Genomic DNA, 19,130 nt, shown 5'->3' with positions numbered 1-19,130 from the left:
ACATTGCTGACTAGGATGTCACATAAGAAAAGTTGCAGTGATGTCATGCCTGCAGAGTTAATTGTACAACAATTTAAAATCCATGCTATCTTTTCACTGTGCTGGGCAATCAGTTGTTAATCCATAAAAAAGATTCTAATCTCACTGACCTAATCTTGAGTCTTCTGCCAAGACAAGAGCTAAAATTGTGAAATGTGTGCGTATGTTTGCGTGTGTTGTTTATGTGCGTGTGAGAGAGAGAGTGTGACTCACCACTGCCTCATTCAGAGAAGCCTGATAGGTAGCAACAATCAAGCTGGTCAACTGCTGGTGGCTCAACATATCTGTTCTGAAAGTAAAGCTTGGTGCTGCTCCTGATTTGTCAGTTCAAATACCTAGAGCAGGGGTGTCAAACTCGCAATGTCACGTGACATATCGCGACTTTTTCCCCATTGCCGGCAATGGGATGGGCACGGTTTTGGCATGATGCATCCAGCCCATGGGCCGGCAGTTTGACACCCCCGACCTAGAGAGACTTGTATTCCTTCTAGTCTCAGCAAGCCAAGTTACCCCATTGTTCTTGAACAAAGTCCAATAATTAGCACCTCTAGGTTAGCTGACATAGCTTTCAGCTTATAAATAAGCTCTAGGAGTAGATGGTATGTAGACAACAGACTTGCTCTTCAGTCAATAACTCTACCTTCCACTTCCATTATGTCCACTGCTTTTTACAGTTATCGTGATGGTTCTGCCGTCTCTCAGTCCCTCATTCAGGAAATAACAGAAAGAGTTGGCTATGATTTCATTGTTATGTTATTGTTCATTGTTTCATTTCGCTATGGATTCATAAAATAAAAATCATACAATATGTTATCCTGAATTAAATCAAAGTATTTACATTAAAAAACTATAATGTATCCCAGAATACTGGATAGCAATACTTTTTTAAAAGTATCCATTCTCTATATGATATAATTTCTTCCATTTTCAGTTTAGAATCTGCAAATTTGAAGTATAAGCCTAATATATATATCACACAGCTTATCTAAGCAAATAATTCTATACTGGAAAAAACTATGATTTTGATAGCATAATGATTTGAAAATACATTTCTTTTGTTTTTAGTTGCAGAAATTAGACCACGAACTTGAAATGGTGCTATCAACAGTTAATGCAAAGAACAAAAAACTAAAGGAAGATTTTATAAGGTATAGATTGTGCTGAAACTGTTTTGCAATTCTGAAAAATCTGAACTAGCTATTTATGCTTCTCACATTATTTTCAAAGGGAACAAAAATGGTTGGAGGAGCAGGAACAGCTTATAGAATGTCTCAACCAAACAGCGGAAAGAATGAGTAATTTCGTAGTAGATTTTTCTGAAAAAAGGTATTCCAACTTAATTTAAGATGAAGCAAACTGCAGTATCAATTTCTTTGGATAATTGAGTATTAACATCCATGTCATTAATAACTGACTGCCATTCAAACCCAAATTTAATCTAGAATTATGCTTTTGGCAAAGCATTTTCACCCTAATCTATAACCATGGGTTATTCTTAATATTTTTGGTCCTAAGATATCTTCATGAGTCATTATTGAGCACTCAGTCATTTGTTGGGCTATTTCTACAGTGTAATTCTGCTATGATGTTTGGACTTTCATCTTCCCTATTAATTTGAATGTAGAGAAGTTGATGCATCTACATGCTATTAATTAATGTTTATTTAATTGCATTGTGATTTATTTATTAAATGTCTATGCTACCTATCTAACTAATACAGCAACTCTGTGTTTTGTTATAAGCACGCTTATAAATTATTACCACTATATATATTTTAAAAGTCCATAATCTAATCTTTTTTTATATCTTAGAGCCTTTCAGGAACTGAAAAGTAAAATGCTGAAAATAAAAGCTTATAAGGAAGATATTTTGAATGCATTGGGAGATTTCCTTGATGAGCATTTCCCACTTCCTGAAAATAGTGGAGCTGCAAAAAAGAAAAGGGCAGGTTTATTGCATTTTCATATTAAAATCTTGGTTTTTATATTTATGGATATATTTATTTATGACAATCATATACCTTTTCAATTCCAGTAGACTTGAAGTAGTGCAGATAGCATAAAAATACAATAATATAAAGTATAATAAACTTAATATCACAATACAATAGTACAGTAGATGGCGCCATATTCCTAACTTAACTCTTTATTCTACAGTATTCTCTAAAATCCTAAGGCAATTTTAACAATCTCCTTGAAAATTGCGGGGAAAGGTGCCTTTTTCACTTTTGAATGCAGGTTGTTCCAAAAATGGGACCTCCTATAGAGAATGCTCCCTTCTGTTGCACATCTTAACTGGAAGGGAAACTCATCCGTCACTCCCTGTGCATGGAAAAGATTTGCAGATTCTACACAAAACACAATCTCAAAGATACTAAGATACTATATGGCTCCAAGCCACATAGAATTTATGGTGATAACCAGCACTTTGAATTGCATCTGAACGTATTGGTAACCAGTGCAACTCCTAGTATACATCAATAGCGACTGTTACAGGCTATCAAAATGAGTAGCCGAGTTAGCACTATTTGTCATTAGGAATATGCATTGTAGATTCAGAGGGTTGTCACAGCTCAGCAAATTTCTATTCAAACCCATTTTCTGGCATAAGTCTGATATGCACAGGCTCTGAGAATTATATCAGATGTACTTAGGGCAGAAGCAAATTTCTATAATATTTTGAGAGAGAATTATGATAATTGTTGAAAACTAATCTTTGAATTTTTGTTTTTTAAACAGTATAGCTTTCTTTTGTAATTTATTGTCTGATTGCTACCGTGTTTCCCTGAAAGTAAGACCCGGTCTTATATTATTTTTGCCTCCAAAAGAGGCATTAGGTTTTATTTTCAGAGGGTGTCTTATATTTTTTTGTGACGTTTGCCTCGCAGCAGCGGCACCAACAGCCCCATCCAGCAGTAGCCCGTGCGACTGCTGGCCCACTTCTGCTGTGGCTGCTTGCGGCAGGAGGCTGCACAGCACATCATGCCGCTGCCACCACAATGAGATGAGGCAGATGGGGGAGGGACTGGAGCTACCCCATGTGCCCCACACCCACTTCCTTCAGCCCCCCCCCAGCCAGGCCATTCTTGTTAGGCGACCTTCCTTTCACTCCCCTTCTGAGCCGGACTGCCATGCTACGGAGGATGGGCAGGGTAGGCCCAGTCCCCCTCTGCCGTTTTGGATCCGGGGAGAGTGATGCGAAAGACTCCACTGCCGCTGTGCGCTGCTGGAGGAGCTTTCTTCACGCTTCGCACCACAGATCACTTGCCCGGTGGCAGCCGCCGCCTTCTCACTCCTGTGGCTTGCGCCATAACTGGGTGGCACAAGCGTCCCCCCGGCGCCTCCCTCCATGGCTGCCACTGAAGAGAACGGGGAGCACAGTGGCTCCACAGTGCAGAGCAGAGAAGAGCACTTGCTTGCTGCCCTGCATCACCCCGTGTCTCCCTTCTCTATTCTGGAAATGGCAGTCCCGTTTCCTGCCGCTTCTCCTGAAAGCAAAAAGTTCAACACTAACCTGCTTTCCAGCTCTGGCAGGTTTCTCTTCTGCTGCAGGGAAACAGAGTTTGTGGGATTAAAAAAAGTTCAGTCACATCTTCCAACTTCTGGCAAAAAAAAAAAAAAAAAAAAATCTCGCTTAGCAAGCAATGGCTTGGCTGGGTGGACCCTGAAGAAAGCGGGTGCGGGACGCATGGGGCAGCTCCATCCCCTCCCCCACCTGCCTCGCCTCGTGGCCGCGGCACAATGCCGCACTGCCTCCTGCCCCATTGCGGCAGCGAGATGGGATAGAGTGGGCGGGTCCTAATTAGGGCTTATTTTTGAGGCTTATATTAGGCCCAGCCTCAAAAATGAGGGTAGGTCTTTTTTTCAGGATGGGGCTTGTTTTGGGGAAAACACGGTAAAAAGCTATAGGTAAATGTATATTTTCTTTGACAGACATGCTGTATGGTCAATAAAACATCCAGGTATCCTATAGAAGTCTTAAATATTGATGAGGGGAAATAGGGCCATTTAATTCTGGCAAGACTACCAGTACATCTTTAAATAATTATCAGAAATAAAAGCTTACTGTTCCTGAATGACAGTTGATATTCAAAACTTCCTTGTATGCTAAAAGCTGGCATTGCCAAGGATTCCTCCCTGGGTAAGATATATCCTCAAATACCAGCGAATCTGGACAAGACTGTACTTGGGCAATCTCTGTAGCTGAATTTTAGCAAGATAAGAAACCACATCGAATTTTGACAACAACTCAAATTTGGAGTTGGCTAGAAAAGAGATAGATGAATGTTTAGATGGGGACGATGGTTTATCTGTCTTTCTATTGTCCAACAGAATACAGAAGCAGTATATAGATTTCCCAGCATGTGATCTCGGATCTCTTTGTATTGAATCTTTAAATCCCAACTCTTCAGACCTGAAAACAAAGTAGCTATGTATGCATATGAATGCAGAGATGGCAAAGAACTGCTCCCAATAGACAATTTCCATGTATTGCAAAGCACCTCTTTCAAATATTTTGTACAGTATAAGTTATGTGGCCATATGAAAAAGGATATCTTTTCTTCATACAATATTCTTTGAAATGTGGCATACATTCCTATTTACATTCTGGTACTACTACCTGTAGATAAATACACGTTTAAGTCTAAAGGTAGATAAATGCTTTCTAAACATAAATTCATATCTATCATTGAAATGCTGTTTTTCATTGTAAACATGTATCTCACATATAAAAACATCTAGTCTTTTACTTACTTTAGCATTCATCAGAAGAGGAAGACGTGCAGCTCATATCATTACATGAAATTTTAGAGGTAAGAAAGTTAGACTGTTGACTAATAGTGCTGATAACTATAGTTCAGCATAGCTGAGTTCCAGATTTATGATTACTGTCTTAGAATGTTGAGTTTTTGTATCCAAAACTTACCATGGAATCCCAATTTCATGCTTCCTTATAATTTCTTTTCATTTCAAACAGGGATAGGCAACTCGTTTCACACACTTACTAGTATACCTATAGATATCTCGTTTGGTGCTCATTAATGCTTTTCAGGAATAAATGTGTTTCAATTGAAAAATAATGAATAATACAGTACTGTATGTGCGATTGCATATAGTCTATTTCAGTGGTGGCGAACCTATGGCACGGGTGCCAGAGGCGGCACTCAAAGCCCTCTTTGTGGGCACGTGCCGTCGCCCCAGTCCTAGGCCTTCAGTTGGGTTTTAGAAAACCTTTTCGCTTTAGGCCTCCGCCGCCGTGTGCATAAAAAAAAATAAAAGGTTCAATCAATCAATTTCAACTTCTCCCGGGAAAAAAAAAGATCTTGCAAAGTTGGAATTGATTGATTGAACTTTTTAATCCCACCCAATCTGCCATTACCACTGCAGCCATGCCCACCCAATGGGCCATGTCCACCCAATGGGCCACACCCACCCGGCACTCAACGATGCATAAGCGGGTTTTGGGTTGCAGTTTGGGCACTCAGTCTCTAAAAGGTTCGCCATCACTGGTCTATTTGAAGTAAGTTATTAAATTTAGTTCCAATTGAAAATGGGATTACATTCAGAAACTTACTAGCTAAACTGAAGCTTTAAATGGACCCAATTTAGAGATACATCTTTTTACATTTTTATCATGCACTGCCTATTTCAAGCTAAAATGCTTAGTATTTTGGCATTTGCATCTGTTTTAAAAGCTCTCCTAGTTTTGAATGACAAATAATTGTGCTATTGTTGAAATGTCTCACATCAAAATATTATGAAAAATAACATTAAGTTAACATTAAGTTAAAACAGATGCCCCCTCCCCCAAGAAGCTATATGCTATCCTGTGTCAAAGTAATGGCCACTACAACATTGTCATTCACCCTTATGACTGATCACAGGGACACTACTTTGCCCTCCTCCCGCCTCAAAGGGATCATGTGTGCCTGCTTCCCCACACACTCCTCACCCATTACATACTTATGTTTTGAAGATCTATGGACCTCAAGTAGGGCAAGGCCACACGTTCTAGGGCTGCATGGCTGCTTCCCGGAAGTGACTGCCATTTTTCATGAGCCAACAATTCCTTGAAGAAATGGCGGCTGCTTTCTGTCCTAATCAGCTGGCAATCAGGAGACTGCAAGCCCCTCCTGTTCTTGCTCAATTTGACAGAAGCCAGCCCCCTGCGAGCAAAGCAGCAGCTCCAGGACAAGCTTCCCTAAATCTTTTCTTTCCTTAGCTCCTTCCTCCCAAACTCACATTTCTACAGTGAAGAAAAAAAAATTAGAAAAAAAGAGCTCGGTGGGATAGACTTGTTGCTTTTTCTCCCTCCCTCCAGTCAGGTGCTGAAACTAAACTCACCATCTCTGCCTTCCAATCTCCCATTTAACCACCTCATTTGATAAATTTATCACCTGCCTGAAATGAGAGTGATAAAATCTGTAAGTTACTTACGTTAATGAGGCTGTCTCGCTTCATGACCATCACCACTTGCAACCATACTGGGCAGGCTCCATTCTAGGACTACCTGTATTTCTATGGGATGTGGGATTGTTATTCCTACATCCTAAAATTGTAATGCTTAGCCTTTTCTATCTATGGTAGCAGCAATGTGAAGGTGGATGGAACTATGAAAACTTAATTTATTCAAAGAGGAATGATGCTTGCTTCTGGAGGGAAACAATTGCATGTCCCTTAAAAGCCCCTTTCTGGACCTAACTGCACTGGACAAATTTTCTTCAATCTTCAACCTCCTCTTTTCAGGGAATATGGTTGAGATTGTGGTTGGGCTGCAGTTTTAGAGCTCTTTGGAAGAAATTATCTAGATCACTTTCAGTCAGGATTCAGGCCAAAACACAATAGCGAAACAACTTTGGTTATGCTCTTTAATGACCTTTGGTGGAGCTAGAATGGGAGTAGTGCTTTCATTACCATCAAAATGTTCCCCTGATAAGACTTAGTGGCTGTAGGTGTTTGAATAGCTCTCAAAATGGGAAATATTTCATCTTTAGTTTTGAATGGGATACCATTTTCCCCTTTGGGACTTGCTGATTCCATGTGATTGTAGTAGTCTATTGGTGGTTTCTGAAATATTCTTCATGTGAATATCTCTATCATCAAGAATATCTCAGAAACCACCAATAGACTACTACAGCCACATGGAATCAGCATAGCACACAAGCCAACTAAAGCCCTTCAAATTATCCTAAGCAGACCAAAAACTCCAGCAGATCAAAAGAATAACCAGGAATAATCTATAACATACAATGTAATGACTGCAACCATCACTGTGTAGGACAAATAGGCAAAAGACTGGCAGAATGCATCCATGAACATCAACTAGCAGTCAGAAGACATGAAAATTCTTTAATTTCATAACATATAGACAGATTTATAGGTAGGTTCAATTGGGAAAATATGATCATTCTAGACTAAGCCAAGTCCAAAAATGCCAAGGAATTTCTAGAAGCCTGGCACTCTGACAAATCAGCCATCAATAGCACATAGACATAAACAACATCTATAGCAGTGGTGGCGAACCTATGGCACGGGTGCCAGAGGCGGCACTCAGAGCCCTCTCTGTGGGCACGTGCGCCGTCGCCCCAGTCCTAGGCCTTCAGCTGGGTTTTATAAAACCTTTTCGCTTTAGGCCTCCGCCGCCGTGTGCAAAAAAAAAAAAAAAAAGTTCAATCAATCAATTTCAGCTTCTCGCAGGAAAAAAAAGATCTTGCAAAGTTGGAATTGATTGATTGAACTTTTTAGTCCCACCCAGTCTGCCGTTACCACCGCAGCGACGCCCACCCAATGGACCATGCCCACCCAATGGGCCACACCCAGCCAATGGGCCACACCCAGCCGGCACCCGACGATGCATAAGTGGGTTTTGGGTTGCAGTTTGGGCACTCAGTCTCTAAAAGGTTCGCCATCACTGATCTATAGATTATGCAAAAGGGATGATCACCCAGTCCAAAAAGGAACAAAAAGATCCAAGCACCTCTCCACCAGCAATCAGCATCAGCATAGATTAACTCCAAGGTTAACATGAGACCAACAATCAAGGAAACAATACCCCAATCAAGAAACTGCCAAAGAAGCCAACAGCAAACAGCCCAATCAAAGAATCTCTAAGACCACTCCCACCAACGACAGGCAAGCCACTAGAATATAAACTAACAGCAAACAGCACTCCTTACTACCTTGTTTTCCCGAAAGTAAGACCTACCGCAAAAATAAGCCCTAGTTTGATTTTTGGGGGTGGGCCTAATATAAGCCCTACCCTCAAAACAAACCCTAGTTTTGGGAGGAGGCGCATGCCTAAAAATCAAGCTGGGGTGGGGGGGTGGACCTGCCCCACATGTCCTGCACCTACTTACCAGGCCTCCCATGAATCGACACCTGCCTCTCCGGCGTCCCCTGGCCTGCATTTTGCAGTCATTTCCAGAAGGTCTCTGGTGCCGAAATGCAGGCCGGAGCTCCATTCTCAGTTGCAGAATGAAGCTGCTCCTTCGGCTGCAGAAGTGGGCTGTCTGGGCGGGGTTGTTGGTGCCGTGGCCGCGAGGTGAGTGGAAAAGACACTCCCTGAAAATAAGAGGCAAAAAAAAAAGAAAAAAGACTGGGTCTTATTTTTGGGGAAACATGGTTAGCACTGATGATGTTACCTAATTTGGATAACAAGAAAACAAGCACACTCAGAGAGCACCAAGGACCACTCATGTCAACCCTGAACTACAAATATTTTCCTTTATTAGTACCTTTGGGACTTGTGTGCACTTTGGGGTCTTGAACTCATAGGCAAGATGGCAACTGTGCATAAGAAGGCCTTCATATAAATCCATCTTATGCACCAGCTGCATTCTTACCTGGACTGGGAGCCATTCAGTCCAGAGACTTTGTTCACTTTGCCAATGAACTTTGAGCTCCATAGGGAGTTGCCCATGAAATCTACTTGGGAACTGGAACTCATTCAGATTGCAGTAGGAATCTGAGCAAATATGGGCATTCAATCCCATGAAATATCTTTTCTTTGTGAACTGCATTGATTACCAGTAAGCTTCGAAGTACAATTCAAGAGACTGGTTATCACTATTAAGCCCTTTATGGCATAGGACATGCTTCCATCTGCCTTCCACAGTTTTTGTTTATCCATTACCAATGCAACAATCAGATAAATGGGTTTTGAGCCCAGGCCAAAAAAGTGGTTTACAAAAACACCCCAGACAATGTCTCCATTAATTCACACAAAGATACTGTAAATAGGAAAGAAGAGAAGCACATTCAGGCCTGCAATATTCTGTTATAGAGGGGCCTCATTTACTGACTGCTCATTTAGCAAACGTTCAAAGTTACAGCACTGAACTAGGAGATTTACAACTGGTCCTTCAAGTTGCAGTCACTGTATCATCCCCATAGTTTGTATGATCATGATTTGGGCGCTTGGCAAATGGTGCACATTTACAATGGCTATAGTGTCTTGCATTCACATGATCACCATTTGCAACTTTCATAGACAGCTTCCAACAAAGTCAATGGGGGTGCTTGGGGGAAGTTGCAAGTTTTGATCACATGACGTGCTTAACAACTGGCTGATTCACTTAACGGCAACTAGAAATGATGTAAGTTGGTGTTGCCATTTGTTGTTTCACTTCATGACCACATTAGCAACAGTTATCAGCTCCAATTGCTGTACATGAAGACTCTGTATAGCGATTTTAATAAAGTAGCTATAGGCCTACTTATCTGTTCCTTCATCTAATCTATTTTACCAACACTCTACTTGCTAAGCTAGGAAGAATCAGGTTAATTTGATGTGCAAATCAGATCTAAGAGTCAAAGTTAATGGATTATCCAGGTTAATTGTGATTTGGCCCTAAAGCTGGCTATTTAGAATTGGAAATTATGTCTAAAGTCACTCATAAGGGATTAATTCAGTGCAATAAGAAATTATGGACTGAAAATGTTCAAAATATATTAAGAAATGTAAAACAGCTTTCATTCTATACAATATAAATTGGACAATATTTCATTCAAATAACAATTATGGTTTTTGAAATTTTTCATCTCGGTTTCATATTTTGAGGACTAAAATTTGACATATTGCAACACATTCTCTTTCCAGAGTCTCATCAATAAACTGATAAACACTCCACATGATCCATATATAACAACCAGTGATTCATTTTGGTTACCTTACATTGAGCTTCTGCTGAGATATGGGATTGCATTGAGACACCCGGAAGATCCAAACAAGATACGTCTAGAAAATTTTCACCAATAGCAAGATATTTTAAGATGAAGGTTGATCAGCAAAACAGAGTTAACTAAAAAAACTCTAATCTGTGAATATCAAGTGGAAATACTTCATGTTTTTCAGGCAGAATCCTACAATATTTTTGTAAAGTAGCATCTATTGACTCATTTTTTAAAAGTTTGTGATTGTCACAATTCCTTTTTACGTTTTACTGCTGTTAGTAAATAATGTTTGTATTCTAAAAACTATTGGCTTTCTTAAGAGATCAGATTAAAGAGTTATTTTAGACAAGTAGTTTGACTAGCTTTCCCATTCTATAATCAAACGTCAAACCTGAGCATCTGTTCAAAAGAAATGAAATGGTGGGAGGAACAAAACATTGGCTTTCTAAATAAGATTATACATGCATGATTTTGTAAGAAAATATATGAAAGAAAGACAAGGGAGATGTCATTAAAAGTTTAAATTCAGATCTGAAAAATCTCTGGCTTCATGCTGGTATCACTAGCCAACTTTTTCATCCATCGGTAACAATGTATTTTAAAAAACATTTATAATGGAAAATGTAATAGAATACAGGTAGTCCTTGAGTTACAACCACAGTTGATCCCCAGATTTCTGATGTTAAACAGGGCAGTTGTTAAGTGAGTGTTGTCCCATTTTACAATCCTGCATTGAATCATGTGGTCATTAAGCAAATTTGGCTTCCCCCATTGACTTTGCTTGTCAAAAGCTGGCTGGGAAGGTTACAAATGATAATTGCATGACTCCTAGACAGTGCAACTGTCATAAATACATGCCAGTTACCAACTGCCCAGATTTTGATCATGTGACTGGGGATGCTGCAACAGTTGAAAGTGTGAAAATCAGTCATTTTTTTTCAATTTTGTAACTTTGAACAGTCACTAAACAAATGGTTGTAAGTCAAGAACTACCTGTACTAATATCAAAAGCAGTGTTTCTCACCCTCAGCAATTTTTAGATAGACATTAACTCCCCAAATTCTGCGAGTTGAAGTCTACATATCTTAACATTCATAAGGTTGAGAAACACTGATCTGAATTGTCTGAGGGAAAAGAATGTTTTAAAAAACACACAATATGTCTTTTACAAATATTGTAGTCCATTCACAGTAGAGATTTAAAAAGCCAAGATGGTGGCTGTAATCAAAGCCATCAGTCTGACCTTTATTTACTTTTATCTATAGATGCTTCTGGTTTATCCCTCAAAAGATCATGACAAGCAGCGTCACCTTTCAACAGATTGTTACAGATAGCAATAGCATTTAGACTTGTGTAGTGGGCTGGCTGAAAAGCTTTGCAGGAGCCTGCCCGGGGAGAGGGAAGCTCGGACAGCTGCTGCCGGTTTTGGGCATGGATCGGGCGAAAGGAAAGAAAAAGGAGAAAAGAAGGGGTGGGGGTGGTTGCTGTGGCTGTTGTCAGAGAGAGACCAGGTGAAGTCAAAAAAGGATTTGAGGTTTTAGCTGATCCCTTTCTGGGGAGGAGAGGGTGAGAGGGTGGAATTTTACTGCTTTCTTTCGCAGGGGGGATATCCCGAGCGGAGGCAAGAGAGAGTGAGGAGAGAAAAAGTTGCTGGGGTTGCTAAATTCAGATTTTAACAATAAAGGAAAGGGAGGAGGGGTTTTCACACCGACGAGACCCGAGACTGCGAGTGATGACAGAAGAGAAGGAGAGGCTGGTCGTTACTGCTTTGGAGTCTAGCGGCCATCTGAACTTTGATTGTTGTTACTTGTGCAAGTTATAGACATTCTGGGGAGTTGCCCTTGCGGGGCGAGCTGTTACTGCAGAACGCTGACTACCTTCGTTCATGTTCCTATCGCTGCCTGGAGCCAGGGTTTTCCCCACCCCACTTGTTTCCAAATGGTCGCTGTGAAATCATTGACTATTGCTGCTACGATTGCCTGGGGCTGTCACACATTGACTATCAGGGCTAGGGGCTGGTCATCTTTGTTCCTGAAAGCCGCCCCCCCTTGACAATAAGAGTCTGCTATCTCCTCACTTCGCGTGAGCTGCTAGAAAAGACACTTCACTACCACCTTGAGAGCGCAGCTGCAGAGTGCGACGGAGGGGAACGGGGCTGGGGGGGCCTGGGCTTTGGCGGCCTCTGAGGGGGTAACGTTACACTTATATAACGCTTCACAGTGCTTTACAGCCCTCTCTAAGCAATTTCCAGAGTCAGCATATTTCCCCCAACAATCTGGGCCCTCATTTTACTGACTTCAGAAGGATGGAAGGCTGAGTCAACCTTGAGCCGGTGAGAATCGAACTGCCGGCAGTCGGCAGAAGTAGCCTGCAGTACTACATTCTAACCACTGCGCCACCATGGCTCATTTTAGTATATTCTCATTAAACAAAGCGCAACTTATTTCAAATGTTTTGTCATACTGAACAGAGATGCAAAGCAGGAGCAATGTTTCCATGGTTTTATCCAATGACAAAAAAATAGATAATGTCTAGAGAGAATGCTACCTATAATTCATATTAAAAGAAAATTGGATTAGGAGATTATTTAAACAGCAGTAGATCTACTTTGGTGCAACCCACATTGTTGTTGCAACCCACATTTTTATGAACACAACTACAGCATATCAAATCTATCTGTAAAGCACAAGCACAGGATACATGTTTTGCATTTAACAGCCCATCCTAAAGAAAGCACAATTTAAAGAGACCATAGGAATAGTAATATAAGCTGTGAATTACCTTTGAACTACTTGCCCTGTAATGAGTTTTAAAAAGCAGTATAATTTTCTGATGTCTGAAACAATAAGTGCCATTACTAAAAAATGTGTAACTGATTCCGTCCCGTCTATCCTTCAGCTAGTTTCAGCCAACATCAGGAATGGAACTATTTGCTATTATCTAATATATTCTTAAGACATTATGCTGGTTGATTTGTTTTTTATAAATAAAGACACTTGGAACATTTTAAACAATACAACAGTATATTCATACTTCTTGTTTTCGTCCCAAACTTTGGGATGGATATTTTGTACTTTAGAGATGTTGACTTCAAATTTCAACACGTTTAATACTCTCTTCCAGAGCAAGAAGTTTACAGATCATGTTTAATCAGTCAGATTTCAACAAAATTGATTTTTGTTGACATAGTTTCAATGAAACTGATTTCAATTTTGCTGAAAAACAAAAAAGGAACAACTATTTGTTTTTCTCCTATACTAAACAGAAGTATTTACCCGTATTTACAAATCTTGCTCTGAAGTTGAACAAATTGAAGGGGAAAATTGTTCAGTCTAAACTGATAGAAGTTCTGAATTAGGCCATCCCCAAATCTAATTTTGTAGTCAATGCACATATCTCTTCTGATAAACAGAGCAACAACAGTGAAAAATTAGAATCTGTATAAACAATCAAAGGATGGAAAATCAGAAGGTAGACAATATATAGTAGAATAAGCAAGGACATAATGTCATTTTAGCTGTAACTCGAGAACATTGCTGCTTTTCAGCTGGTTTAAGCTTGATAATATTTTAAGGCTTGAACACTTTTAAAGGTATTTCTATTAATATGTAGTTCAGCAAATCCATTATTGTATAATCCCCATTTCCGTAGGAAATTACTTGTTAGCTTTATATTCTATATTACCTATGAAGTAATGTTTTACGCATTGTGTATTCGTTAAAATACTTGCAATAAAACATCACACTTCAGCCCAGATAATGTATTAATGTCTTAGTAATGTCTTAGTAGGTAATGTATTCCAGTACTGTAGAGGGTCTTTTCTTTCAAGCAACCCATGCTATAAAGGCCACACACTTCAAGAAAGCTCTAGCATTAAAGTGGGGCCTTGGAATTTACTGGGTTCTGGTTATGTAAAACAAGATGTTTTAGTCCTTTTTTTAATATAGTAAACCTTTAAATCTACTTTCCATCAGATTACGTCTGGCTTTCTGCTTCATCTTTCCTATGATGCTTGTTATGTGATCTTGATCAGGTTATCATCAGTAGTAGCAGCTGCTATGGGGTTAATCACACCAAGGTGACTGAAACAGTAGCTAAAATAGCCAAGCACAGCACTCTTCAGATGCATGCACTATAACAAAACTTGATGAGGAAGATTAAATCTGTAATCCAATACATTCTGACCAAAATACACATTTCAGAAATGACCATTAAAGCTCCAGGTGAGTTGGATTTGAACCATTCTGAATGAGCATTTCCCCAAATAATCCTTTGAGAAAATACCTGCAGCTGCCACATATCCATCTGATGTCAAGGTAAAGCTGCTACTGATCTCCCTTTTGAGCTAATTTTAATATCTAAAATCCTTAAAACATCGCTCTGTGAATAGGCTTTGTTTATACTGATTCTAATGGCCTTGCTAGCTTGAAATTTATAAACCAGGTAGAGCATGTGATTGACAGAATAGACAGGTAAATAATAATTTGGAGGCACTAGATAGATTTTTGATTTGTGCAAATGAAACAATAAAGGACTGATTAAAACTTCAGCATGGTTACTGAGCAGGGAAGATTTAACTTTCAATCATATCAGCTATGGCAAGGAGGATTATTACCTGAAGAATATTACCTGTGTACCATACCTACATTTATTTCTTCATCTCTACCATTTCTTAAAGACATAAATTAATTTGAATCCTTTTAGTGGTAGAACTCTTATTTCTGCAACTGATCAGAACTTTGTGTTTTGTTACTGAAACCCAGCTGAGTAATTCATTGTTTAAACCACTGTACTTGCCTCTCTTCTTCTAATCTCAGATAACTTTAGCATTCTGTCTTAGTTCAAATTGTTTCCAGATTAAACAAATAACATTCCAAGGACCCTCGGCAGACAGATCTACCCATAATTATAATCAGCAAGAGTTCCAGAAACTCTTTTGTTTATAAAACTTTTCAAATTCTGTATTTTACAAAATATATTATGTCAAATGAAATTTAATCTGGCCTTCTCTTTCTGGCAAAGAATACAATTTGCAGGTGCTTCCAAATGAACTTTAAGATTACAGTAAGCCAAGAAAAATGTAATTTTGGTGGTATTTCTATTGTAATTTAGCACTCATTTAAAGAGTTCTGGAAGCTGTTTCTTACAGACATACTTTAAATGCAAATTAATCTAGATGACTGTTTTGAGATTCTTGATATATATGAGCAGCAACTTGAGACCTTTACTATTTATAATAAATCATTTCCTTTTCAATCAATTCCTCATGTTTCTCCAATGTTATAATATCCTTTCTTTTGCTAAAAGAACACAGGGGAATGCTGGCTGGCTGGCAAGGAGTTAAGCTGTTAGCCATTTGGTGAAAAGATCATCCAGCAATATCACTGCCAAAATTCTAAATAAAATCATTCATGTCACAAAATCATTCATGTTCAGAAAAATAATCCCCATGAATTGATACTTAATGGGACACATATTTTCCCTTATCTTCTAATTTCTTCAGCACTACCTGCTTTCTTTTGTGGCTTTTGTATAATTTCTGAAATCTATACTGCTAAATTGGTTCATTATCACCATATATTCAAATTATGTGTCTATTATGAACGCAAATCTATTCATTCTGATTCCTTTTGTGAATATGTAACTGAATGCTCTTGAGAAAACAAAACCCATTGATTAAGTCCAGTATTGCTGGCCAGGGAAATCTGGGAATTGAAGCCCAAACCTCTTAGAGTTGCTGAGGTTGAGAAATACTGGCTAAGCCTACAAGAATGGGAGAGGGACATCAGCTAGTTTTTTTAACAGCTGTGTGCCAATGACTAAGTTCCAATTTGAAATTGAAGTTTGATTTATATTATTACAATAAATCCTTTAATGGACTAATAGGCAGAAGAGATGTCCATTAAACCAGAAACTCCATTAACATATAGTCTTTCAAGGGGAGTACAATCCTGTTCAAAACAACTGGAGCTCAATCCCTGAGTCCAGTTTTTCTTTTAGCAATATAACCTCAATATAATTTCAGCTCATTTCTTCCCATGTAACCTATCATCAGACCTGGACATTATTCAAGGGTACAGACTGATTCCTTGATCCCTTAGTCCCCCCCCCCCCTTATAAGTCCCTCAGGTTTGAAAGATTGAATCCCACTAGATACTCCAGAAGTTGAAGGCATTATAAGCTACTGAGAAGTTCAGGAAACCAATAGAATTATATTCTGCTGCTCCCTAACCCTCACCTACTCTTCTATCCTCTACCCTGCAGCCAGTATAAGTCACTAAGATGATAAAACAGTTTCTGTATTATTTCTTGGCTGGAAACCAAGATGAAACAGATCCAGAAAATCACTTATCATTCATATTTGAAAGTAAACAGCCACTTTTTTAATCACTTTCCCCAAAAATAGAACATTTGAGGCTGGACTAAAATTGTACAGTTTATCTGAATCAAGGGAGAAAGATGGAACATGTGGAGGTTTTGATCACCACCCTTAACCAGGGGGGCAGTCACACTCTGGATAATTTAATCAGCCAGAAGGAGCACAGAATAGCCACACAGACTGTGGCTATCAACTCTTTACCCACCCAAATTACATTTTGAGATCTATAAGCTCAAGGTTCATACAGTAGGAACCACATAATAGGTTTCCTTAGTGACAGCTGTCATCTTATGGAGCAGCCTTCCCCCAGAGGTGTGGATAGCCCTCACTCTGTTGGTATCTTGTAAACAAACTAAAGCAGTTTTGTTCCAGAAAACATTTAGCACTTGAGGTAGTTTCATTTACCTTTTAAGGTGCTTTTGATATTTATTAATGGATTTTAATTATATTTCTTTAATTGTTTTAAACAATTTCTTTAAATTTGCAGATTCTATTAAAATTGGAGATGCTGTAAACTAAGTAAGTAATTATATCAGAATCTGAAATGGTAGGCTAGCAACCTTTGGGTTGCTCCTACTGCTGCCAGGTAAGGTCTTCAAGTGGATCTTCACATGGATTATTCCATATACATCTGATACATGTGGGTCCTTGGTGCTCTCAGAGCTTGAATATTTTCTTGCAGATGTTTCATTACCCAACTAGATGACAACAACCAAGCACTCAGAGAACACAAAAGACCCCACAGTTCAATCCTGAGCTACAAATATTCTCTTCTATCTACCTCGATCCATCTTGCGTTATGCTAACCTATTTTTCTCCATCCCTCTTAGATTCCTTGTAAACTAAAAGGCTGACTGGCTCCTAAATATTAAAGGGGGTACATGCCTGAAAAAGTAAAAAGCTGCAGCATCAAAAAGAAACACACAGAGAGAAGTTGGTTGTTTCCTATTTGTCTCCATTGAAAAAGCTCTTATCTTTATATCTATTCAGGGACTGGTGGAGTTGCTTTAATATATTCTCATCTGTGTTTCAATGGGTTGGCAAAACATCATCCATGGCCAAAATTTTCTCAAGAACATTTTCCTAAGAGATGTTCTTTCTCAAAATGTTCATCCATTTCGTCAGTCATCGATTCATTTTTGTTCCAGCCCTTCACCTAGATCCCAAAGATAGTTCCCTGGATTGATTAAAACATATATATAAAACTCTCAGGGCTGAATTAGAAAATGCACAGGAAACCACATTTTAAAATAAAAATAGGGGAAAAATTAAATGAAAGAAGTAATGCAACAAAAAGATGTTAGCAGTATGCTAATAAAATCCTCACCCTCAAAAAAATCAAATCAATTTGCAAAGTTGATATTATAAGTCTTAGATGTAATAAATTATGTGATTACCTAATTTATTATTTATTTAATGAATTTCTATTCTACTTTTCAGGCCACATATCCCATGACAGCACAGAAAAACAATATAAAGCACATAGTGTAGCATATAATAAACAGAAGCCAACACTGCAAATAACATCAAAAGCTAATAACCACACGGGAATCTACACTAGGAGTCTCCATATGGAGGGAGATAAATCAGGTTTAGTATAGTAACATTGGCTGAAATAGTAATCTACAAAGTAAAAATCATAATATTGCAACCAAGCTATTACATCTGGCTTTTAAATTATGTTTTATCTGGAGACTTGCTTTTCCTTTTCCTTTATCTCTTTTGTATTTTTTGGATTATTACTGTAAATTGAATAAATTTCACAAACTAAAGTGAATCAAGCTATTACAAGTACTTTTTAAACTTGTTTATATCAAAGATATGTATTTGCTTCATGGTATGCCATCCATTTGGCTTTGAAAAGGCTCATTCAGTCAAGTCAGTAGCTTCCTAGTCATGTTTAGCATAAAATGAGTTGTCACTAGCTTTGTTCAGTATAATTTCTTCTTTGTTTCTTGTTTATATATTAATCTCATTACAAATTAAATTAAAAAGGAGCAAAGCATTTTCCAATATGCACATTAATTAACTATATTAACTTAAAATGAAGATTTCTCAAAAGTAATCATCAAGATTGTTTTTAAAAATGTTGAAAGAGAACTGCATATGGGGAGTTCCCCAAAAATATGGATTAATTAATGGATTAACCAAAAATAGCCTTTCCATTACATCCTTTTTATGAGGTTTCAGCTCTAGTACTCTAATCAGATAATGTGCCAAAATGTTATGGGTTATATTTATTGATCACTTGGCCCATTGATTTATATTTTGAAGTTGATTGCAAAACAATACTATGTGTTCTTATTCTGTTACTTTTAGTTTTTTAACAGCCTCATTAAATTTTAAAAAGAGATGGGTCTATAAATAATTTTGCAACAACAAAACATGACTGATTTTTCTGGGCTCAGTTTGTAAATAATGAACTGCCTGTTATTTTTCTTGTATCAATATGTTTAAGCAACCAGCTCATTCATCTAAAAAGTTGGTCCCTCATCCATAAAAACTCATAAAATAATATATTTTAATAATATGCAGTATGT

At 38.4% G+C, this 19,130-nt stretch overlaps 1 protein-coding gene across 1 annotated transcript in view; it reads left to right on the top strand.

The window, feature by feature from the left end:
• Positions 1-10,574, top strand: part of CENPK (centromere protein K) — a gene marked incomplete in the record, with an annotated part of 15,985 nt that extends 5,411 nt beyond the window's left edge. The window contains 5 exon segments of the mRNA XM_015812675.1: positions 1,105-1,187; positions 1,267-1,365; positions 1,851-1,983; positions 4,799-4,852; positions 10,138-10,574. Coding sequence (XP_015668161.1) covers positions 1,105-1,187; positions 1,267-1,365; positions 1,851-1,983; positions 4,799-4,852; positions 10,138-10,296 — 528 coding nt within the window.
• Positions 10,575-19,130: the final 8,556 nt, after the last annotated feature.

The sequence above is a fragment of the Protobothrops mucrosquamatus genome, unplaced genomic scaffold (genome assembly GCF_001527695.2).
Source record: "Protobothrops mucrosquamatus isolate PMUCROS unplaced genomic scaffold, P.Mucros_1.0 scaffold104, whole genome shotgun sequence".
NCBI lineage: Eukaryota > Metazoa > Chordata > Lepidosauria > Squamata > Viperidae > Protobothrops > Protobothrops mucrosquamatus.
This window is presented reverse-complemented; position numbering and strand designations above follow the sequence as displayed.